The sequence below is a fragment of the Anomaloglossus baeobatrachus genome, chromosome 4 (genome assembly GCF_048569485.1).
Source record: "Anomaloglossus baeobatrachus isolate aAnoBae1 chromosome 4, aAnoBae1.hap1, whole genome shotgun sequence".
Lineage (NCBI taxonomy): Eukaryota > Metazoa > Chordata > Amphibia > Anura > Aromobatidae > Anomaloglossus > Anomaloglossus baeobatrachus.
Window position 1 is genome coordinate 471,347,262 of NC_134356.1, and position 22,999 is coordinate 471,370,260.

The window sequence follows — 22,999 nt, forward strand, 5'->3', positions numbered from 1 at the left end:
ACCCCGCAGGAAACAGGATAGATCCTGACGCCATTATCGGGGGGAAGCTCAGCCAGTTTTTGGGCACCTGGCAACAGATAACCTCCAATCCATGGGTCCTTCAAGTGGTGGGGGAAGGTCTACGGATAGAATTTTCAGGGACCCCCCCCAACCAGATTCCTCCTGACGAAACCGCAGTCGCTTGCCAACCGCCTATGGTCGGATGTGGATACCTTACTACACACCGGAGCAGTCCTCCCGGTTCCCATCTCAGAACAGTTCCAGGGCCACTATTCTTCCCTATTCTCTGTTCCCAAACCCTCCGGAGAATTCCGGACGATCATAAATTTAAAGCCCCTCAATCGGTGGGTCCGGTACAAAAGATTCCGGATGGAATCAATAAAATCCACCATCCCTCTTCTCAACACCCATTCTGTCATGGCCACTGTAGATCTGAAAAACGCGTACTACCACATAGCCATTCACCCACACTACCAGAAATGCCTGAGGTTTGCGTTGGAGAGGGATGGAGTAATGTATCATTTCCAGTTCCGGTGCCTTCCATTCGGTCTCTCTTCTGCTCCCAGGGTGTTCACGAAGATAATGACGGAAGTTGTGGTGCACCTGCGAAGATCCAACGTGTCAATCGTCCCTTACTTGGACGACCTTCTGCTGTTGGCGGATTCCCCGGAGGAGCTCTCCCGGACGATCGCCACCACCTTGACTCTGCTGACGTCCCTCGGCTGGATCATAAACTATCAGAAGTCCAGTCTCCGGGCGGAGACGAGAAAGGTGTTTCTGGGTATTCTTCTGGACTCCGATGTGCGAACGTCCTTTTTGCCATCTCAAAAAGTAGTCGACATCAGGTCAAAAATCCGGACCTTTGGCCAAAAGCACCAGTGCTCCGTCAGAGAGGCCATGAGCATCCTGGGCATGATGACTTCCTGCATCCAATGTGTTTGCTGGAGTCAATATCACTCCAGGCCACTCCAAAAGCTGATCCGGTCTTACACTGTAGGGTCCCGCTGGTCCCTCCATTGCAAGATTTCCCTGACCCCTCAGGTCATTCAAGGTCTCAGATGGTGGATGTGCAGTAAAAATCTTCAATTGGGCGTTCTGTGGGACTGTTCACCCTCCGTCACGCTTACCACCGATGCCAGTCAGACGGGCTGGGGCGCCCATGTGGACTCCCTTTCCTTTCAAGGCAGGTGGCCCCTGGAGGTGTCAACCCAGTCGTCCAATTTCAGGGAGCTGCAAGCGGTCTGGCAGGCTCTACAGGCGGCTCCTACCTTATTCCACGGTCGCCATGTTCTGGTCCTCTCGGACAATGTTACGGCGGTGGCATTCCTTCGTCATCAGGGGGGCTCTCGCCACCCGCCCCTGCAGGTTCTGGCATCACGGATCTTTCAGTGGGCAGAACGCATGGTTCTCTCCATCTCGGCTATCCATCTCAGGGGCTCGGACAACCATCTCGCGGACTTCCTGAGCAGGCGCACGATCGACCCATCGGAATAGGAGCTGAAGGACAGCATCTTTCAGGATCTGGTCGAAAGATGGGGTGCACCCCAGGTAGATTTGTTCGCGTCCAGGACCAATGCCAAACTACAAATATTCTTCTCTCTGAATCCCCGGGATGCTCCGGCTGCGATCGACGCCATGGCCCAGTCTTGGTCCATGGGACTGGTGTACGCCTTTCCACTCCTGCCGTTGCTCCCCAGGGTACTCCGGAAGATTCAACAGAACGGCGCCCATGTGATTCTCATAGCCCCGTTTTGGCCCAAACGGAGCTGGTTCTCTTTGCTCAGAAACCTGTCAGTTGCAGATCCGGTTCTCCTTCCCCTGACGGACGATCTCCTCAGCCAGGGTCCAGTGTGTCACCCGGGCCTGGCTCACCTTCAGCTGTCGGCCTGGATCTTGAAGGGCGGTTCCTGAGACTGAAAGGTTTGTCGCTTGATGTCATCTCTACACTCCAGGCAAGTCGTAAGCAGATTACCCGGACCATCTACGGGAAAATCTGGAAGAAATTCTGCTCCTTTCTTCGTGAAGAACCTGCTGACAGTTCTCGGCCTGATGTTTCGAAAATCTTGGATTTCCTGCAACTGGGATTCCGCAAGGGTCTTACGCCTAGCACTTTGAAGGTCCAAATATCAGCGCTCAGCGTCGTCTTTGACATGCCACTGGCGTCCAATCCCTGGATTGCCAGATTCGTGAAGGGGATTCAGCGCCTTCGCCCTACAATTCGGCCCACAGTGCCTCCCTGGGATCTGACCTTGGTGCTCAATGACCTTTGTGATTCCCCCTTTGAGCCCTTGTCTACCATTTCGATGGAACATTTGTCCTTCAAGACGGTGTTTTTAGTGGCCATCACCACGGCTAAGCGGATTTGTGAATTACAGGCTTTGTCTATCAGGGAGCCGTATCTTCAGGTCCTGGATGACAGGATTGTGCTGAAACTTGATCCGACGTTTCGCCCCAAGGTGGTCTCCTCTGCTACCCTAGAACAAGAAGTTGTTTTGCCATCCTTTTGCCACAACTACACGAAGCAAAAGGAACAGCGCCTGCATTCCTTGGATGTGAGGTGGACAGTACTGAGCTATTTGGAGGCTACCCGGAACTGGAGATTGGACTCCACCTTATTCCTTCAGTTTAGGGGAAAATATCGAGGCAAATCGGCATCTAAGGCAGTCCTGTCTCGATGGGTTCGGGCCACAATATCCTCAACCTATCAATTGGCGGGTAAGACCCCGCCAGATCACCTTAGAGCCCACTCCACTAGATCAATATCTACCACATGGGCAGAAAGGGCGGGAGCTTCTTTAGACCAGATTTGCAAAACTGCCACTTGGTTAGGTCCCAACACTTTTTGTAGACACTACAAGTTGGATATTCTGTCCTCCCACCAGACCTCGTTCGGTAGGAAGGTGCTCCAGGCAGTAGTCCCCCCCCCCCCCCCCCTGCCCCCCCTAAGGATGAATTAATTTGGTATTCTCCTGTGGTGCTGTCATGTGCTCCTGGAAAATAGGAATTACTACCTACCGGTAATGATGTTTCCAGGATCCATCATGACAGCACCCTTATTTCCCTCCCTTTGTTTCTACTGCGTGTCATTTACATTGTATGTAGCTTAAGCATAAATAAACTTGGTGTTCTACCCATCCTGGTGTGGTACTTGAAAAGCCACTGGAGAGGTTGGGAGGGGGAGGAGTTTTTAACCTCTTGTGTTCCTGTCCCTGTAGAGGGCGGAGGAAGCAACTCCTGTGGTCCTGTGGTGCTGTCATGATGGATCCTGGAAACCTCATTACCGGTAGGTAGTAATTCCTATTTTTTTTATGTTATACAGCACGGCCTGGGCTAGAATTCTGTATATAAGAGCTTACTGGTGTATGCATTCATGTGTGTGGGGGGGTCAGGAAATAAAGCTGATTTATTCCTCCAACAGTTGTACAATATGTAGCCATACTCTACCTTCCACCCCTGGGTAGCTATGGCTGGAATACGTAATTAATATTATTTGCTTGCTGATATACCAACGATATCTCGACATTATCTACTGATTAATATCTGTAAAACCTTGCAATAGGCTACACACAATATTATCCCATCCCAAGGATTAAAGAGGTGGATCATTAATTTTCCATTGATGGCCTATCCTTAGGATAAGTAATCAATGTCTGATTGGCCGGGTTCCAACACCACGCACCCTCGCTTATCAACTGTTCTCGGCGGCGCTATCAGTCAACTGAAAATGCTCGGTTTTGGAGCTGATTCGTCTTCTAATAGTGGCCACGGCCAGGAACTGCATGTTCGCCTCCTGTTGATTTCAATGGAAGGCGGATGTGCAGTACCTGGCTGCTATCAGTTGACGGTGCAGCTCCAAAACTAAAAATCTTTGTCTGCCTTCTACCGCTGCTGAGAATAGCTGATCGGTGTGGTGTCGGACCCCGGCCAATCAGACTGTAATGACATATCCTAAGGATAGGCCATCAATGTAAAAGTATTGGAGAACCCCTTTAATAGAGGGTGGGGGCGGAATATAATCTATAACATAATGTCTTTTCTCAAAATCATGATTTTCTGATCCATTATTCATCTTAATGACTCTTGTTGTAAACCTCTTTGCCTTAATCTGTTGGTGATCACCTCTTATTTTGGAGCAGTGACTCAAGGATCTGATCATTACATACCAGTGAGTTTTTCATGGCCGGAGCATGTGCATGGTATTTGCATTGCTGTGGATTAGTGTAAGGGTCTGTTCACATCTGTGTCAGAGCCTCAGTCAGTATCTTCCTTTGCAAATTTATTCTGTCTAGACTGGGAATGTAGCCAAGAATGGTCACCTGGACTTCCTCCAACAGTCTGGTGATTGTAGTGCGACAAATCTGCAGAACATTGCACCAGATTAGAACAGAGCCTTGTGTGATATACACCCTCTGTGTTCATATATTATGCTACTGACCTGAAACTTATTCTTTTTAGTTTAATTTGGGATTAATGGTCTCAGAAATTGCAAATCATTGTTCTTTCCAAAATGGTTTAACCTTTTTAATAATAATTTTCCTAAATCTCAATTAAATGGAATGTTTTATCACCAATTGATTATTTAAAATCAAATATATTTGATTTTAAATATTTTAATTATATTTTAAATATATATTTTTTTGTGTATGTACACTTGTTTGGGTGATTTTCTTCTTCATATGTAATTTTGTAAGTAAATTTAAATTTTTCTAAGTATTATCTTTTGATTATCCTGTAGCCAGCGCACAGTTCGATATTACATATCAGACATTAGATTGAATTACTGAATATAAACACCTTTGTAAATCGGATAGTACGAGGTTATCTCATGAAGTCTTCCTATGTGCAGAATAATGTTTCTTCTAAGTCCTAAGTTCACTTCCATTTCTGTCAATCACAAAACCTCATTTTTTGTGCTTTTTGATTGTACTATAGATTGTCTTTATTATACATTTTATATGTTCTGCTGATTTATGACTTTTGTCCACAGGCAATTCCAACCCCAGAATTTATAAATGATCGTCTTCAAATCTATGACATTTTGAAAAGGGAACATGATGCGTTAATCACAGACCGAGCTGCAAAACAAAGCAAACCTATTAAAATCATTCTGCCTGATGGAAAAGCCATTAATGGTGATTCCTGGAGAACAACCCCATATGAAGTAGCTGCTGCAATAAGGTAGCCCTGCTTTATTTTATTTTTTTACTTTTTTTTTTTTTCTTCTTCTTCTTAGGTGGATATGCCACCAGATTTCACAGTAGGAAACGCATAAAATTACTAAAGAGATCGTATAGACCTGAAAAAAATGGTGTACTTGCTGTGTATATCGTAAACTATATTTATAAAAAAAAAGGCCATGTCAGAATGACTATATAATCCCTTATGAAAATGTAACAATTTCCACACAATTAGGCTGATTGGCAGCTCCTCAGTGATCCTCTCCCTGTTGCTGCTCAAATCTCTCACTGCTCAGTACAAGCTGCAGCTGTCAGTTATTCAGGATTTACTGGCTACACTTGGACCATGAGTCATGAGCTCTCCCAATCTTTACCTGTACTCCTAAACTGGTCATTAAATATGGGTAGATGAAAGGGTTAAAGGCCGCTGCCATGGAAGGAATCTCCAACACTCAGGATGATAGATGATTGTGATCTTTGTCAAGGTATTTCAGAGATGTTTTATGTGATTTTTGTCCTGAAGAAGGAAAATTATTTCTGAAATGTGTTGACAAACCATGATCACCTATCCTTCTGAGTGTTAGAGTTTCCTTCCACGGCAGTGGACCCTTTTAACCTTTTCATTTACCCACATTGATTACCCTCCACAAGGGGGCTGCAGCAGCCATATTACACGCTACTATAGCGGTTTTGACTTTTCACAACCACATCCTTTCTTCTCCATTTGGAGTTTGCTAATATCCCGGATAAGACCATATCTGCTTTTCTTTTGTTTTTCCAGATTTTGTCTAAAATGGTCATTAAAAGTTGGACTATACTTTCATTTTGACATGGGTTTCTAAGGCAAGTACACCAGCCTCATTAGGTGTGAGGCTATGTGCCCACGGGCGCTCGTACCTGCGGATGTATCCGCAGGTACGAGCGCATGTTTCCCGCAGCTGCCTGCCGGCGTCCGCAGCTATTTTTAGCTGCTAGATTACAGTGGAATAGCTGCGGAAAACATGCGGAGATTCATGCAACTTACCTGCGGACGTCCCGGCCTCTTATCTCCATAGCAGAGGGCCGGGACATCCGCAGATAATTCCGTATGAATAATTGACATGCAATTATACATGCGGATGCCTACATCCGCAGCATGGTCGGCAGCTGCACTTTCCGCAGCGTGGACACAGCACTCCCCATGTCCCATAGGATAACATGGGGAGTGTCTGTACATGCTAAAACCTGCAGATTTATCTAGAAAATCCAGAAAAATCCGCAGGTTTTCCACGGCAAAATCCGCAGAAACAAGGTCCCGTGGGCACATAGCCTAAGAGATCTGTATAATAATGGTATGTAGTTTAGATTGTAAAATCTAGTGACATATCCACATTAGGATGTTTATAGTTGAGCAGCGCATAAGACACAGAACTTTTTAGAAGGTCTTTTGATCTTTTAACTCTTATCAGATTTTCATTGAATGAATTACAATAAGATGAGAATGACAGCTATTAAAAGATGTACACAATCGTGCTCCGCCTATACAACCATTTGGTTTTGCTCCATGTATAATGTTGTACTTGTTCTCTTCCTGGTAAATGCACATTACATAAAGTTTAGTAACCTGCATAGTAGAAATCCATTGAAAACGAATGTCTCTTGCAGCCGTGGGTTGGCGGACAACACTGTCATAGCCAAGGTAAATGCTGAGCTTTGGGATCTTGATCGACCACTAGAAGGAGACTGCACCTTAGAATTGCTGACGTTCGACAGAGAAGAGGCTCAAGCTGTAAGTTATAGATGAGTATTCAGTAGTGTTCAAAAAAAATGTTCTAAGTGGTAGATCAGCCATTCACAATCTTTTCTGACCCGAGGGTTTTATTGTCATATTGAATCAGTCCCAAGGGCCACAATAAATCTTGGAGGTATTACCATTTGAGACATTTCTGCATAGTAAAAATATACGATAAGGAAGAAATTTGGTGGTCCAGCTCACTCCAAAGTACAGCCCTCTTAATCTCCGACGTCCAGGAATCACACTGCTGGTTCAGCGTATTGAAGGCAGGAAAAGGGAAAAAAATCAATTTTCCAAATAAAGGATATGCAGATAAAATCCACTTTTTAATACATTTTACTTTATAAGAGAATACAAAACTTTGAATAACAGCAGTCACATACAGTGAAAAATACCAGACATGTTTCGATCAGAGACTGATCTCTGACCGAAACATGTCTAGTGTTTTTAACTGTTTGTGACTGCTGTTATTCATATGAGGACTACAAAGTTTTGTATTGCTTTTTAAGAAAAAAATATTAAATAGTAAAAGTATACACCATGAAAGCCAGTGGGAAGAATTGGGGTTCTTTTCACCTAGTTGTCATTCCAGAGAGAAAGTGATAAGCGCATGTGTCTTTTAGAATGTAAACTCAGCTGCCATAAGATGCAGTAGGGAGCGCCACGTAAAGTGATGCCCACCTGTAAACTTTTTTGGAAAACCAAGCAGGGGTCCAGAGAAGCCATTGCCCAAATATTTATGGGGGACATAGAGAAGGCTACGTGCCAGTCCTCTCCTCTAATCTCTAACCATATCTCCCTTGCACACCTGTAGGTTTACTGGCACTCTAGTGCCCATATTCTAGGGGAGACCATGGAGAACTACTATGGAGGCTGCTTGTGCTATGGCCCACCTATCGAAAATGGCTTCTATTATGATATGTACTTGGAGGAAAGGTAACTATATTTCTCTACAATTGTATCATCAATCGGACATCTTTACATACTAGCTTAGTGAAAACGTTACTGTAACGTATGTAAAAAAATCAGAGGAACTGTGCCAGATAATAACTTCTAAAGATTAGAATAAACAAAACGATGCACTTGAAGATGTTGATATCTTAATTGTGATTACTCCTGTATGTTCGTGTGTAGAGGGGTGTCCAGCAATGAGTTTCCCGTTTTGGAGAACATGTGTAAAACCATCATCAAGGAGAAGCAGCCATTTGAAAGGTTGGAAGTCAGTAAAGAGCTGCTTCTGGAAATGTTCAAGGTGAGAAAGACGGAAAATATGTAGATGGTTCACAGCCAGTGAGTGTACTGCCCTTACTTGTGTGATGGCATATGGCGTCCCTATGGGTCTGGTATGTGGAGACATGGCCATCCACGTGCCACCATATCTCCACCATATAGTTATTTTGTGCAACATCGTAATAGAATACCTTTTTTGTGGGGATTAATCTGGGGAAAAAAATTAAAACATTTTTATGAAACCAGGGGCACACTGAGGAATAGCATAAGCTTATGCACTGCTATTGGTGCCATAATATGGATTCATACAGCACTGACTCATTACGGGGAACCTGTTACATGATTCATGGGCAGGAAGTAGCCAGCAGGGACCAGTTCCTTTAGACTAGTCCCCTTGTCCTGGCCGTGTTTTCAGCATTTCAGAGGAAAACGTACAAATTTGTAATGCAGGAGTCGGACGTATTTATTCTCTCAATGTAATTCAAGATGTATATGGTTTTATTAGCAATAGAATCCACAAGGTTCACCAAGCGACGGTTCAGCCTGTATTCCCGGAGCTTCCTCAGACAAGTGGATTGTGTTATGCCAATAAATGCAGCAGCGCTTTTCTCTAGCGACAGGTGCCGCCATATAATAGCGTTCCACTCTAGATATTACTGTAATTATATTGGAGTGCCAATTTCCTTTTTATTTAATCTAAGGATTGAAACTCTTCTGGTACACTCATCCATTGGGAGTACCAGATCTTTTTTTCCTGTTGCATATATACAGTACAGACCAAAAGTTTGGACAGACCTTCTCATTCAAAGAGTTTTCTTTATTTTCATGACTCTGAAAAATGTAAATTCACATCAAAACTATGAATTAACACATGTGGAATGAAATACTTAACAAAAAAGTGTGAAACAACTGATAATATGTCTTATATTCTAGGTTCTTCAAAGTAGCCGCCTTTTGCTTTGATTACTGCTTTGCACACTCTTGGCATTCTCTTGATGAGCTTCAAGAGGTAGTCACCGGAAATGGTTTTCACTTTACAGGTGTGCCCTGTCAGGTTTAGTAAGTGGTATTTCTTGCCTTATAAATGGGATTGGGACCATCAGTTGTGTTGTGCAGAAGTCTGGTGGATACACAACTGATAGTCCTACTGAATAGACTGTTAGCTGCTTTTTTCTTGCCATAATACAAATTCTAAGTAAAGAAAAACGAGTGGCCATCATTACTTTAAGACATGAAGGTCAGTCAGTCCAAAAAAATTGGGAAAACTTTGAAAGTGTTCCCAAGTGCAGTGGCAAAAACCATCAAATGCTACAAAGAAACTGGCTCACATGAGGACGGCCCAGGAAAGGAAGACCAAGAGTCACCTCTGCTGCAGAGGATAAGTTTATCCGAGTCACCAGCCTCAGAAATCGCAGGTTAACAGCAGCTCAGATTAGAGACCAGGTCAATGTCACACAGAGTTCTAGCAGCAGACACATCTCTAGAACAACTGTTAAGAGGGGACTTTGTGCAGTAGGCCTTCATGGTAAAATAGCTGCTAGGAAACCACTGCTAAGGACAGGCAACAAGCAGAAAAGACTTGTTTGTGCTAAAGAACACAAGGAATGGACATTAGACCAGTGGAAATCTGTGCTTTGGTCTGATGAGTCCAAATTTGAGATTGTTGGATCCAACCACCATGTGTTTGTGTGACGCAGAAAAGGTGAACGGATGGACTCTACATGCCTGGTTCCCACCATGAAGCATGGAGGAGGAGGTGTGATGGTGTGGGGGTGCTTTGCTGGTGACACTGTTGGGGATTTTTTCAAAATTGAAGGCATACTGAACCAGCATGGCTACCACAGCATCTTGCAGTGGCATGCTATTCCATCCGGTTTGCGCTTAGTTGGACCATCATTTATTTTTCAACAGGACAATGACCCCAAACACACCTTCAGGCTGTGTAAGGGCTATTTGACTAAGAAGGAGAGTGATGGGGTGCTACGCCAGATGACCTTGTCTCCAGTTACCAGACCTGAACCCAATCGAGATCGTTTGGGGTGAGCTGGACCGCAGAGTGAAGGCAAAAGGGCCAACAAGTGATAAGCATCTCTGGGAACTCCTTCAAGACTGTTGGAAAACCATTTCCGGTGACTACCTCTTGAAGCTCATCAAGAGAATGCCAAGAGTGTGCAAAGTAGTAATCAAAGCAAAAGGTGGCTACTTTGAAGAACCTAGAAAATAAGACATATTTTCATTTATTTTACACTTTTTGTTAAGTATTTCATTCCATATGTGTTAATTCATAGTTTTGATGCCTTCAATGTGAATCTACAATTTTCAGAGTCATGAAAATAAAGAAAACTCTTTGAATAAGAAGGTGTGTCCAAACTTTTAGTCTGTATTGATTGTATGTACCCATCTAAAAATGTCTGCAATCTAGTTTAAATACCCAGTCCCCTCCCCACCCCACTCCTCAATTTAGTCAATACTTGTTTTTCTCATTTCACTGTTTTCTTTATCGTTCCTATGGGAGACCCAGACCATGGGTGTTTAGCTTCTGCCTCCGGAGGAGACACAAAGTACTACACTCAAGTGTAGCTCCTCCCTCTGAGCTTATACACCCCCTGGAGAACCAGATCTAGCCAGTTTATCGCTTTGTGTCAGGAGGCATACATCCACACATGCATTCTCATCTGATTTCTTTGATTTTTGGAAAGAGTTTGAAGAAAAGCGGGTCCATGTCTGGACTCCCGGCATGTCCCTTCTTACCCCACTGTGTCGGCGGTGTTGTTAAGGTTGATTTCCAAGGCTGGAGCCTTACATGCCGCGCTCCTTCACCATCCCTCCTGGGCTCTGGCTTGAAGTGGGAGCCAGCACGGTCTCCATGCCTGGCAGGAGACCGGTCTTCATCCGCAGCCCTTCAGGACCCTGCCGGACCGGAGCACTCATCCCCAGGGACTTTGAACCCTGCGTCTCAGCAAGCTAAGTACCTGAGACGTTTATATATGGGGGTCCCTGTACTTTATTGTTGTGGGAGAGTGTGCTGAGTGTGTTTTATGACATTTCCGGCGGGTTCTCTGGCTGTCGCCTGAGAACTGCGCCGATGGTGCCTGCGCGCCGGCCGCGCCGCTCAAATTTCGGCCCGGCTTCGCCGGAGGCCTAGTTTCGGTTTCACTGCCCTCGCATTTCACTCATGCAGAGGGACAGGCTCGGCTCCGCCCGGCGGCCGTTCTGGATACTCCCCACTGCTGGGGCGTCCCTCCTCCACGGCAGGTCTCTATAGCCCTCCAGTTCCCGCTCCTCAGGCAAGTCCCGCCCCCTCTCTTCGCTCCGGCGGCCATTTTCTCAGCGTTCTCTCTGCAAGCGCTGGTCTGCAGCATCTCTGCTGAGTTGCTGTGCTTGGGGGTCCGGGCTTCGGGATCTGGAGGGCACACAACACCGCTCCAGCGGTCTGGTAAGCCACAACCGGTCTCCGGTTGTGGACCTCTGATTATACTCTCTGGGGTTCATTCTCTGGCAGAGCCCCCACTCCAGCAACATGTCTCACACGAGGAGCAAGGCTCCAAAGCTGTATTCAGTATGCACTGCATGTAAGCTCCTGCTGCCTGAACCGAGCATATTCCCACATTGTGATGCCTGCTCTAACCTGGCGGTGCCTCAGCCTGGAGTCTCACCCCCAGTGGTCTCTCAGGCTGCTCCGGCTCCTGTGGCTGAACCCCCGGCTTGGGTAGAATCCTTTTCTAGGTCTATCTCCCAGTCTTTTGCTGACTCCATGGGACTTCTGTCCAGGACTTTGCTGAACATGCATCAGCCCCTTTCACAGGGTGCCTCTGCTGCTAGGGGTCTCCCAGGACCGGAGCTCACAGAGGATTCATCATCTGGTCCCAGACCCCGTCCTTCTAAGAAGAGACGCAGGGTTCCCTCTCCTTCCTCGTCCCGCGGCTCTGATTCAGGAGCTGACTCGCAGGACGAGGAGGATGCCTTTACGGGGGGCTCGGAGGTTAACTCCATGTGCCCCATTGATCTGTCCGAAAGTGACTCAGATGTTAGTGATTTGATTACGTCCATTAATTCTGTACTGGATCTCAATCCGCCAGTATCAGAGGAGCAACCCTCTCTGGCAGAAAAGCACCAGTTTACCTCGCCTAAGAGAACAAAGAGTGTGTTCTTTAACCACTCCAGTTTTCAGGCCGCTGTGACCAAGCCCAGGGCCTGTCCTGACAAACGCTTCCCAGAGCGTGGTTCTGATGACCGCTTTCCCTTTCCACCTGAGGTGGTCAAGGAGTGGGCTCATTCCCCAAAGTTAATGATACCAACAGACACGGACAAACTCGTGTCATTTTTTTTAATATGGGGAAGCCATATACAGAAAGAAGATGAAAAGAAAAGAAAAATCTGTACAACAGCTTGATTACAAAAGGTACAAATAATTTTATTAGATTTTATAAAGGCATTATAGCAAATACAAAAAATGCAAGGAAATGTAAAAGCAGTGAAATTAAATGGTAAACACCAGCAGATGGCGCCCTCACACCACATAGGCATGTAAGTCCGCTCTAAAATAAGCCGACACTAATGACAGCCCAGCTGACAGCTGCCCGTGAAAGGCCGAAGTGTTCCAAAGATAGAAGTGTGCTGATAAACACACAATGTCCCACCATGACCATAAAATGAATTCAATGAACCATGTGGCAGTATACAAAAGATTTGCAAGGTCATAGTACTAAGCAGACAAACATACCTAAGTGTGGGATGAGGGGTGAACCCCGACCTATAGGTTTCGTATTGATCCTTCTTCCGGGGGTGGGTTCACAATGAGAAGGTGCATGCTTATAAATAATAGCCTACCAATCAGATCCATGCCGATCTGAACCAATCAAGCCTTGCAATACACAGTGCCCCTTCATAATGGAGTGTGATGTCCATTGTCATTGGTCTATGCTGATAGTGTAAAGAATCTACATTCCTTATTGCGTAACGCAATGCCGGAAAGTCCAGTGACGTCGGCCCTGCATCACTACCGTGAGTGCAAGGACGAGGTGTGACGGGTCCTGCCCTATACCCACATGTTCCATACATCATGCATCAATAATCAGTTCATTCGAAAACATGTAACACATAGCCGAAGGAGGTACAGGAGAGTGGAAACAGAGCAGCACGTCCCACATATCACATGATCACATTGGTATGCAGCCTCTAAAGGTTGCTGCAATACAAGTGTTTACGTAGCAACAGGATAGTTCCTGCTGTGCATCCACGTGTCTCTTATGTCACGCCCCCCTCCATACCCGGCCCACTCAGCTTAATACAATCTAGTGGGGGGTAGCTGGAGAAACAGGACCTATACAGCAGAGCGTCTAGCACGTCCCCAAAGGGAACCAACACACTGTTTCAGGTAATCATTCTAGTGTATATTAAAATGAGCATTATAACAGCGGTCAAATGGAGATATAATTACTATCAGAAATGACAATAGCATATCAACAGCATCACAAGAGGACTTTAACATATAGTCTCTGGCAAGCACTACGGCGCCCAAGCGAACGCCCGGGGAGCGCCACATCACCTGCAGACGCGTCCAGCCACAACCATGAGGACCAGGTTCCACAGAAGTGGCCAAGAAGGACGCGTCCGCGGCGACACGGGGCAGCCAGGGCGAACACACGGGCGCATCGGTACCAAGAGAGATATGTAAAATAGCAATGGAAGCGAGAGGAAGCATATCCATATATCTAGATATATATATCTATATATATATATATATATATATATATATATATATATATATTTCTCAAGGGACATCCGCAATCTTAGTTGTACACAAGCGTTCTGTCACGCAAGGATCATATACCCATAAGATGACACATACAGCAATATTATTATTGTAAACGTGAAGGGCGCATCCGTATATCGTGCGGTAGTTCCATGTGCTTCCAAAAATAGTCCATTAGGTAGGAAGCTTCTTCAGGTCCATATACAGATGATATAATAGGTCAGATATACGACATGGATATGAGGGGGAGGCTATAAGAACAAAAGAAATTAAAAACAGTTAAAAACAGAACCAATTTGGTGGAGAGCACAGAGGACGCATACTTGAGACATATTGTACATATATATATATATATATATATATATATATATATATATATATATATATATATATATATTTCTTCGGCGCTCCATTGGGAGACCCAGACGATTGGTGTATAGCACTGCCTCCGGAGGCCACACAAAGCATTACACTAAAAAGTGTAAGGCCCCTCCCCTTCTGGCTATACACCCCCAGTGGGATCACTGGCTGCTCAGTTTTCAAGCTTTGTGCGAAGGAGGTCAGACATCCACGCATAGCTCCACTGTTTAGTCAGCAGTAGCTGCTGACTATATCGGATGGAAGAAAAGAGGGCCCATACTAGGGCCCCCAGCATGCTCCCTTCTCACCCCATTCTTATTGGCGGTGTTTGTTAAGGTTGAGGTACCCATTGTGGGTACGGAGGCTGGAGCCCACATGCTGCTTTCCTTCCCCATCCCCCTGAGGGCTCTGAGGAAGTGGGATCTTACCGGCCCCCAAGCCCTGAGGCCGGGCTCCATCCACAGACCCGTAGAACCTGCTGGATACGGAGCTGGGTACCGTTCAGGGACAAGGCCCTGCGACTTTCAGGTACTCTGTGTCCCCGTAGGGACAGGCCGCGCACACTCCAGACTTGCTGGGTGTGCTAGTGCGCCGGGGACAGTAGCGCTGCGCGCTGGGGTTACGGTCACTGCAGTTTTCTCTGAGGGACTTTATGTATTGGGGACTACCGCGCCGGCCGCCCCTGGAGCGGCGGCGCGGCTGAGACTTGTGGTGCGCCGGGGACTTAGCGCCGACCGTGCTTTTACGACGGCGGCGCTTTTAAATCTAGTCCCCGGCTTTTGCGGCCTAGCTCCGCTTCGTTCCCGCCCCCACCCTGTCAATCAGGGCAAGGGAGAGACGCTGTACGGTAGTCAGCGCCGAGGGCTGGAGTCTGATTTACATACTCCAGCCCTCTCACTGGGCACAGTGGGACGCCAGTTCCCGCTCTTTGTCTGCACACGCCCAGGGCCCGCCCCTCTCCACAGGACGCCGGCAGCCATTCCTACATGCAGTCTGGCTGGAGAACGGACACAGGCTCTGGGAGACCCAGACAAGGGATGTCTGGCGACCACACACCCGCGTTAAGCGGGCGGTAAGCAGCACATTAGTGCTGGCCCCACTAGTGCCACAGTGTTATATTGGTGTATTTTTTTCTCTATACCATATATATATATATTGCACTGTAAGGTCGCTTCTTGGCTGTATACCCTATATTGCTCTGAGGAGACGACAACATGTCATCCGCAAAACGCAAGGGTGCCAAGACACAGGCTGTATACGCTGCTTGTGCCGCTTGTGGGGCTGATCTGCCGGCAGGTTCCAAAGACCCCCATTGTGTGCAATGTTCGGTCCCTGTGCCACTTCGTCAGCCGGAGTCTATGGTGGTAGTGGCCCAGGCAGAGTCACCGGTGAACCCTGTCCCGGTGACGGGGACAGAGTTTGCAGTTTTTGCTGACAAGATGTCTGTCACTATGACAAAAATCCTAGAGACCTTGCAGGCCAGGCCGGTCACTCAGACCATGGACACTGCTGCGTCAATGTTCCCCGGTCCCCCTCAGTTGGAGTTAATCCGTGCTTCAAGGGGGTCCCAGGCATCTCAGGCTGAAGGCTCTGACTCAGATGACAGTCCCAGGCAGCCTAAGCGAGCTCGCTGGGAGAGACCCTCCACGTCATCACGCGGATCAGGGTCTCAGCGAGAAGAGTCTCTGCGTGATGAGACAGAGGAGGGTGATCAGGTGTCTAATCCTGACACCGCTCTCAATCTGGATACTCCTGATGGTGACGCCATGGTAAATGACCTTATAGCGGCCATCAATAGACTGTTGGATATTTCTCCCCCAGCCCCTTCAGCAGAAGAGGCAGCTGCAGAGCAGGAGAAGTTCCATTTCAGGTATCCCAAGCGTAAACTGAGTACTTTTCTGGACCACGCTGACTTCAGAGAATCAGTCCAGAAACACCAGGCTTATCCAGACAAGCGTTTCTCCAAACGTCTTAAGGATACACGTTATCCCTTTCCCCCTGACGTGGTCAAACGCTGGACCCAGTGTCCAAAGGTGGATCCCCCAATCTCCAGGCTTGCGGCTAGATCCATAGTTGCAGTGGAGGATGGGGCTTCCCTTAAAGATGCCAATGACAGACAGATGGACCTTTGGTTGAAATCTGTCTATGAAGCTATCGGCGCGTCATTTGCTCCAGCATTTGCGGCCGTGTGGGCACTCCAAGCCATTTCAGCTGGTCTGGCACAGGTGGACTCTATCATACGTCCAGCAGTGCCGCAAGTGAAGTCCTTAACTTCGCAAATGTCTGCGTTTGCGACCTATGCTATCAACGCTGTCCTGGACTCTACGAGCCGTACCTCAATGGCGTCTGCCAACTCGGTGGTTTTGCGCAGAGCCTTGTGGTTAAAAGAATGGAAAGCGGATTCTGCTTCCAAAAAATGTTTAACCAGCTTGCCACTATCTGTAGACAGACTGTTTGGTGAGCAATTGGCTGAAATCATTAAACAGTCCAAGGGTAAAGACTCCTCCTTACCCCAGCCCAGATCAAGCAAACCTCAACAAAGGAGGTGGCAGTCGAGGTTTCGGTCCTTTCGAGGCTCTGGCAAGGCCCAATTCTCCTCGTCCAAAGGGACTCAGAAAGAGCAAAAGGGCTCAGATTCCTGGCGGGCTCACTCACGCCCCAAGAAAGCAACCGGAGGAACCGCTTCCAAGGCGGCTGCCTCATGACTTTCGGCCTCCTCCCTCCGCATCCTCGGTCGGTGGCAGGCTCTCCCGCTTTTGCGACATTTGGCTGCCACAGGTCAAGGACCGGTGGGTAACAGACATTTTGTCTCACGGGTACAGGATAGAGTTCAGTTCTCGTCCTCCGCCTCGGTTCTTCAGAACTTCCCCACATCCCGACCGAGCAGAGGCTCTTCTGCAGGCGGTGGGCTCACTAAGAGCAGAAGGAGTGGTGATCCCTGTTCCTCTTCAGGAACAAGGGCAAGGTTTTTACTCCAATCTCTTCGTGGTTCCAAAAAAGGACGGCTCGTTCCGTCCTGTTCTGGACCTAAAGCTGCTCAACAAGCATGTGAGCGCCAGGCGGTTCCGGATGGAATCCCTCCGCTCTGTCATTGCCTCAATGTCTCAAGGAGATTTCCTTGCATCAATAGACATCAAAGATGCTTATCTCCACGTGCCGATTGCTACAGAGCACCAACGTTTTCTACGTTTTGTGATAGGTCACGAACATCTCCAGTTCGTAGCTCTGCCATTTGGTCTGGCGACAGCCCCACGGGTTTTCACCAAGGTCATGGCGGCAGTGGTAGCAGTCTTGCACTCCCAGGGACACTCGGTGATCCCTTACTTGGACGATCTACTTGTCAAAGCACCCTCTCAAGAGGCGTGCCAACACAGCCTGAATGTTGCGCTGGAGACTCTCCAGACTTTCGGGTGGATCATCAACTTTTCAAAGTCAAATCTGTCACCGACTCAATCACTAACGTATCTTGGCATGGAGTTTCATACTCTGCCAGCGATAGTGAAGCTTCCGCTGGACAAGCAGCGGTCACTACAGACAGGGGTACAGTCTCTCCTTCACGGTCAGTCGCACTCCTTAAGGCGCCTCATGCACTTCCTAGGGAAGATGGTGGCAGCAATGGAAGCAGTCCCGTTTGCACAGTTTCATCTGCGCCCACTTCAATGGGACATTCTCCGCCAATGGGACGGGAAGTCAACTTCCCTGGACAGGAAAGTCTCCCTTTCACAGACGGCCAAGGACTCTCTGCAATGGTGGCTTCTTCCCACCTCATTATCACAGGGAAGATCATTCCTGCCCCCATCCTGGGCAGTGGTCACGACAGACGCAAGTCTGTCAGGGTGGGGAGCAGTTTTTCTCCACCACAGGGCTCAAGGGACGTGGACTCAGCAGGAGTCCACCCTTCAGATCAATGTTCTGGAAATCAGGGCAGTGTATCTAGCCCTACTAGCCTTCCAGCAGTGGCTAGAAGGGAAGCAGATCCGAATTCAGTCGGACAACTCCACAGCGGTGGCATACATCAACCACCAGGGAGGGACACGCAGTCGGCAAGCCTTCCAGGAAGTCCGGCGGATTCTGCTGTGGGTGGAGGACAGAGCATCCACCATATCAGCAGTTCACATCCCGGGCGTAGAAAACTGGGAAGCAGACTTCCTCAGTCGCCAGGGTATGGACGCAGGGGAATGGTCCCTTCACCCGGACGTGTATCAGGAAATCTGTCGCCGCTGGGGGGTGCCGGACGTCGACCTAATGGCGTCGCGGCACAACAACAAGGTCCCGACGTTCATAGCGCGGTCTCGCGATCAAAGAGCTCTGGCGGCAGACGCCTTAGTGCAAGATTGGTCGCAGTTCCGGCTCCCTTATGTGTTCCCACCTCTGGCACTCTTGCCCAGAGTGCTACGCAAGATCAGATCCGATTGCAGCCGCGTCATACTCGTCGCCCCAGACTGGCCGAGGAGGTCGTGGTACCCGGATCTGTGGCATCTCACGGTCGGCCAACCGTGGGCACTACCAGACCGACCAGACTTACTGTCCCAAGGGCCGTTTTTCCATCGGAATTCTGCGGCCCTGAACCTGACTGTGTGGCCATTGAGTCCTGGATCCTAGCGTCTTCAGGATTATCCCAAGGAGTCGTTGCCACCATGAGACAGGCTAGGAAGTCCACTTCTGCTAAGATCTACCACAGAACGTGGAGGATTTTCTTATCCTGGTGCTCTGCACAAGGAGTATCCCCCTGGCCATTCGCGTTACCTACTTTTCTTTCCTTCCTGCAATCTGGGTTGGAAAAGGGCTTGTCGCTCGGCTCCCTTAAAGGGCAAGTCTCGGCACTATCCGTGTTTTTTCAGAAGCGTCTAGCACGAATTTCTCAGGTGCGCACGTTCCTGCAGGGGGTTTGTCATATCGTCCCTCCGTACAAGCGGCCGTTAGATCCATGGGATCTAAACAGGGTACTAGTTGCTCTCCAGAAGCCGCCCTTCGAGCCTCTGAGGGATGTTTCACTTTCTCGTCTCTCACAGAAAGTGGTCTTTCTAGTGGCGGTCACGTCTCTTCGGAGAGTGTCTGAGCTAGCAGCGCTGTCATCCAAGGCTCCCTTCCTGGTGTTCCACCAGGACAAGGTAGTGCTGCGCCCCATTCAGGAGTTTCTCCCTAAGGTGGTATCCTCTTTTCATCTTAATCAGGATATCTCCTTGCCTTCCTTTTGTCCTCATCCAGTTCTTCGGTATGAAAAGGATTTACATTTGTTAGATCTGGTGAGAGCACTCAGAATCTACATTTCCCGCACGGCGCCCCTGCGCCGCTCGGATGCACTCTTTGTCCTTGTCGCTGGTAAGCGCAAAGGGTCGCAGGCTTCAAAAGCCACCCTGGCTCGATGGATCAAAGAACCAATTCTTGAAGCCTACCGTTCTGCGGGGCTTCTGGTTCCATCAGGGCTGAAGGCCCACTCTACCAGAGCCGTGGGTGCGTCCTGGGCATTACGACACCAGGCTACGGCTCAACAGGTGTGCCAGGCAGCTACCTGGTCGAGTCTGCACACTTTCACCAAACATTATCAGGTGCATACCTATGCTTCGGCGGACGCCAGCCTAGGTAGAAGAGTCCTGCAGGCGGCAGTTACCTCCCCGTAGGGGAAGGCTGTCTTCGCAGCTCTAACATGAGGTATTTCTTTACCCACCCAGGGACTGCTTTTGGACGTCCCAATCGTCTGGGTCTCCCAATGGAGCGCCGAAGAAGAAGGGAATTTTGTTACTTACCGTAAATTCCTTTTCTTCTAGCTCCTATTGGGAGACCCAGCACCCGCCCTGTTGTCCTTCGGGATTGTTGGTTTTTTCGGGTACACATGTTGTTCATGTTGAACGGTTTTCAGTTCTCCGATGTTACTTCGGAGTGAATTTGTTTAAACCAGTTATTGGCTTTCCTCCTTCTTGCTTTAGCACTAAAACTGAGCAGCCAGTGATCCCACTGGGGGTGTATAGCCAGAAGGGGAGGGGCCTTACACTTTTTAGTGTAATGCTTTGTGTGGCCTCCGGAGGCAGTGCTATACACCAATCGTCTGGGTCTCCCAATAGGAGCTAGAAGAAAAGGAATTTACGGTAAGTAACAAAATTCCCTTCTTTTTAATCACCCCACAAGCGGAGGGCAGGATGGCCGCTAGATAAAAGCTACTACAAGAAGGATACGAAATTTAGACATTCATTCAGCCCCTGGGGCTGTAAAGTCTTTAGAGTCCATATCCACTCTTTCACGTTGTGCGAGGAGGCGACTAATGTTGCCACCCCGAACCCCTGTGACAATCTGATCTATCCCGCGTACCCTCAATAAAGTATGGTCACAGCTGTGGTATTTTTTGAAGTGCCTAGGAATCGTTTTCAGGCCTTCAATGTCTTCCTCATCCCTGGCGGCCTGAATGTCACGAACATGTTCTCTCACACGGACCTTCAAGGCCCGTGTAGTGAGGCCGACATAGATGAGGGGACATGAGCAGATGGCATAATATACCACAGCTTTAGACAGGCAGTTGATCTTTCTCCTGATGGGAAACACCTTCCCATCGGAGGAGGAAAAATCAGTCGCCGTATCAATATTGGGGCACGCGACACACAGGGTGAGCAGCCAAATCTTGACCTCAATGGGAGAGAGGAGGAGGACACAAATGGAAGAATAATTTTATCTTTTTTGCCATAATGGCTAGATGTCAACATATCCTTTAGATTTCTAGCTTTACGAGCTGCAACCGATGGTCTGTCAGGTAAATAGTTCCGAAGAATGGGATCAATCGTAAGAATCGACCAATGCCTGGACATAACGTCCATCATCCGACCCCAATGTGAGTGGTATTGGGTGATCATCCTAATATTATTAGAGGTCTTCCTAGTTTGGCCCCCAAATAGTAGCTCAACACGTGGGGAATTTCTAGCCCTGTTATAGGCCTTCTTTATGGACCTATTACTATATCCGCGATCGCGGAATCTTTGTTTGAGGTCCAGAGCCCTAGAGTCGAATACAGAGTCCGAGGAGCAAATCCGCCGTAAACGGAGGAATTGCCCCACGGGAATCTCTCGTACGACGTGGGCTGGGTGAGCTGAGGTGGCATATAAGACCGAATTTACTGAGGTGTCTTTACGGTATAGGTCTGTCTGCAGCTGGCCTGATGTATCACGTGTGACCAGCACGTCCAAGAACTCGAGGGACGTGTCACTGAACCTATGAGTAAGACGTAAATTAATCTCATTCTTATTCAAATCTTGAATAAATAAATTAAGATCTAGGGCATTCCCCTGCCAGATAAAGAAGATGTCATCGATGTACCTCGTCCGAAAAGGTGACCAAGCCTAGGGCCTGTCCTGACAAACGCTTCCCAAAGCGTGGTTCTGATGACCGCTTTCCCTTTCCACCTGAGGTGGTCAAGGAGTGGGCTCATTCCCCAAAGGTAGACCCCCCGGTGTCTAGACTCTCAGCCCGGACCGTTGTATCGGTGGCTGATGGCACCTCTCTTAAGGATTCCACTGACCGCCAGATTGATCTTCTGGCCAAATCCGTATATGACGCGGCGGGGGCGTCGTTCTCCCCGACTTTTGCAGCAGTGTGGGCTCTCAAAGCCATCTCTGCTTCTCTAGAGGGGATGCATTTCTCGCCAGGGAATCTATGCCCGAAATGGTTTCCTTAACTTCCCAGCTTCGGCTAATTCCCTCGCTATCCGCAGGATCTTGTGGCTTCGAGAGTGGAAGGCAGATGCTTCTTCAAAGAAGTACCTTGCTGGACTCCCTTTTGCTGGGTCCCGTCTGTTCGGTGAACAGCTGGATGAAATTATCAAGGAAGCTACTGGCGGGAAGAGTACTTCCATGCCACAAACCAAAACCAGGAAACCTGTCCAGGGCAGGAATCAGTTGAGGTTTCGTTCCTTTCGTTCCTCCAACTGGTCCTCCTCTAAGCCCTCGGCCTCGTCCACTAACTCAGCCAAGGACCAAAAATCCAACTGGCGCCCAAAAGCGCGTCCACAAAAGACCGCAGGAGGTGCTGCCACCAAGGCAGCCTCCTCGTGACTATCTGTCCACGCCAGCAACGTCCTTAGTCGGTGGCAGGCTCTCCCACTTTGGCGACGCGTGGTTTCAACACGTCTCCGATCAGTGGGTAAGGGATATCATCTCCCACGGCTACAGGATAGAATTTTCTTCCAATCCGCCAAACAGATTTTTTCTCTCAACTCCCCCCTGCTCCAAGGCCGCCGCCTTCTCACTGGCCGTGGCATCCTTGCAGGCCAACGGAGTAATTGTACCGGTTCCCACCCGGGAACGGTTCAGAGATTTCTACTCAAATCTCTTCCTAGTCCCCAAAAAGGACGGTTCATTCCGCTTCTCAACAAGCATGTTCAGGTGCGGCATTTTCGCATGGAGTCTCTGCGATCAGTCATTGCCTCAATGACCCAAGGGGATTTCCTGGCATCCATCGACATCAGAGATTCCTATCTGCATGTGCCAATTGCAGTTTCACACCAGCGTTGGCTACGTTTTGCAATCGGAGAGGAACATTTCCAATTCATGGCTCTCCCCTTCGGGTTGGCCACAGCTCCTCAGGTATTCACCAAGGTCATGGCAGCAGTGATTGCGGTCCTGCACCTACAGGGGTTGGCAGTGATCCCTTACCTGGACGACCTTCTGGTAAAGGCTTCATCCAGCGTGGACTGTCAGCGGAGTGTCTCACTCACTCTCG

General features: G+C 48.3%; 1 protein-coding gene across 3 annotated transcripts in view; it reads left to right on the forward strand.

Annotated features, from left to right (window-relative positions):
* LOC142303875 (threonine--tRNA ligase 2, cytoplasmic-like) overlaps window positions 1–22,999 on the forward strand; it is a 146,487-nt gene that overhangs the window by 54,805 nt on the left and 68,683 nt on the right. For all 3 annotated transcript variants that reach the window (XM_075345707.1, XM_075345706.1, XM_075345708.1), the window contains 4 exons: window positions 4,988–5,178; window positions 6,822–6,945; window positions 7,766–7,887; window positions 8,086–8,203. In XM_075345707.1, the coding sequence (XP_075201822.1) occupies window positions 4,988–5,178; window positions 6,822–6,945; window positions 7,766–7,887; window positions 8,086–8,203 (555 nt within the window). The remainder of the gene's footprint in view (window positions 1–4,987; window positions 5,179–6,821; window positions 6,946–7,765; window positions 7,888–8,085; window positions 8,204–22,999) is intronic.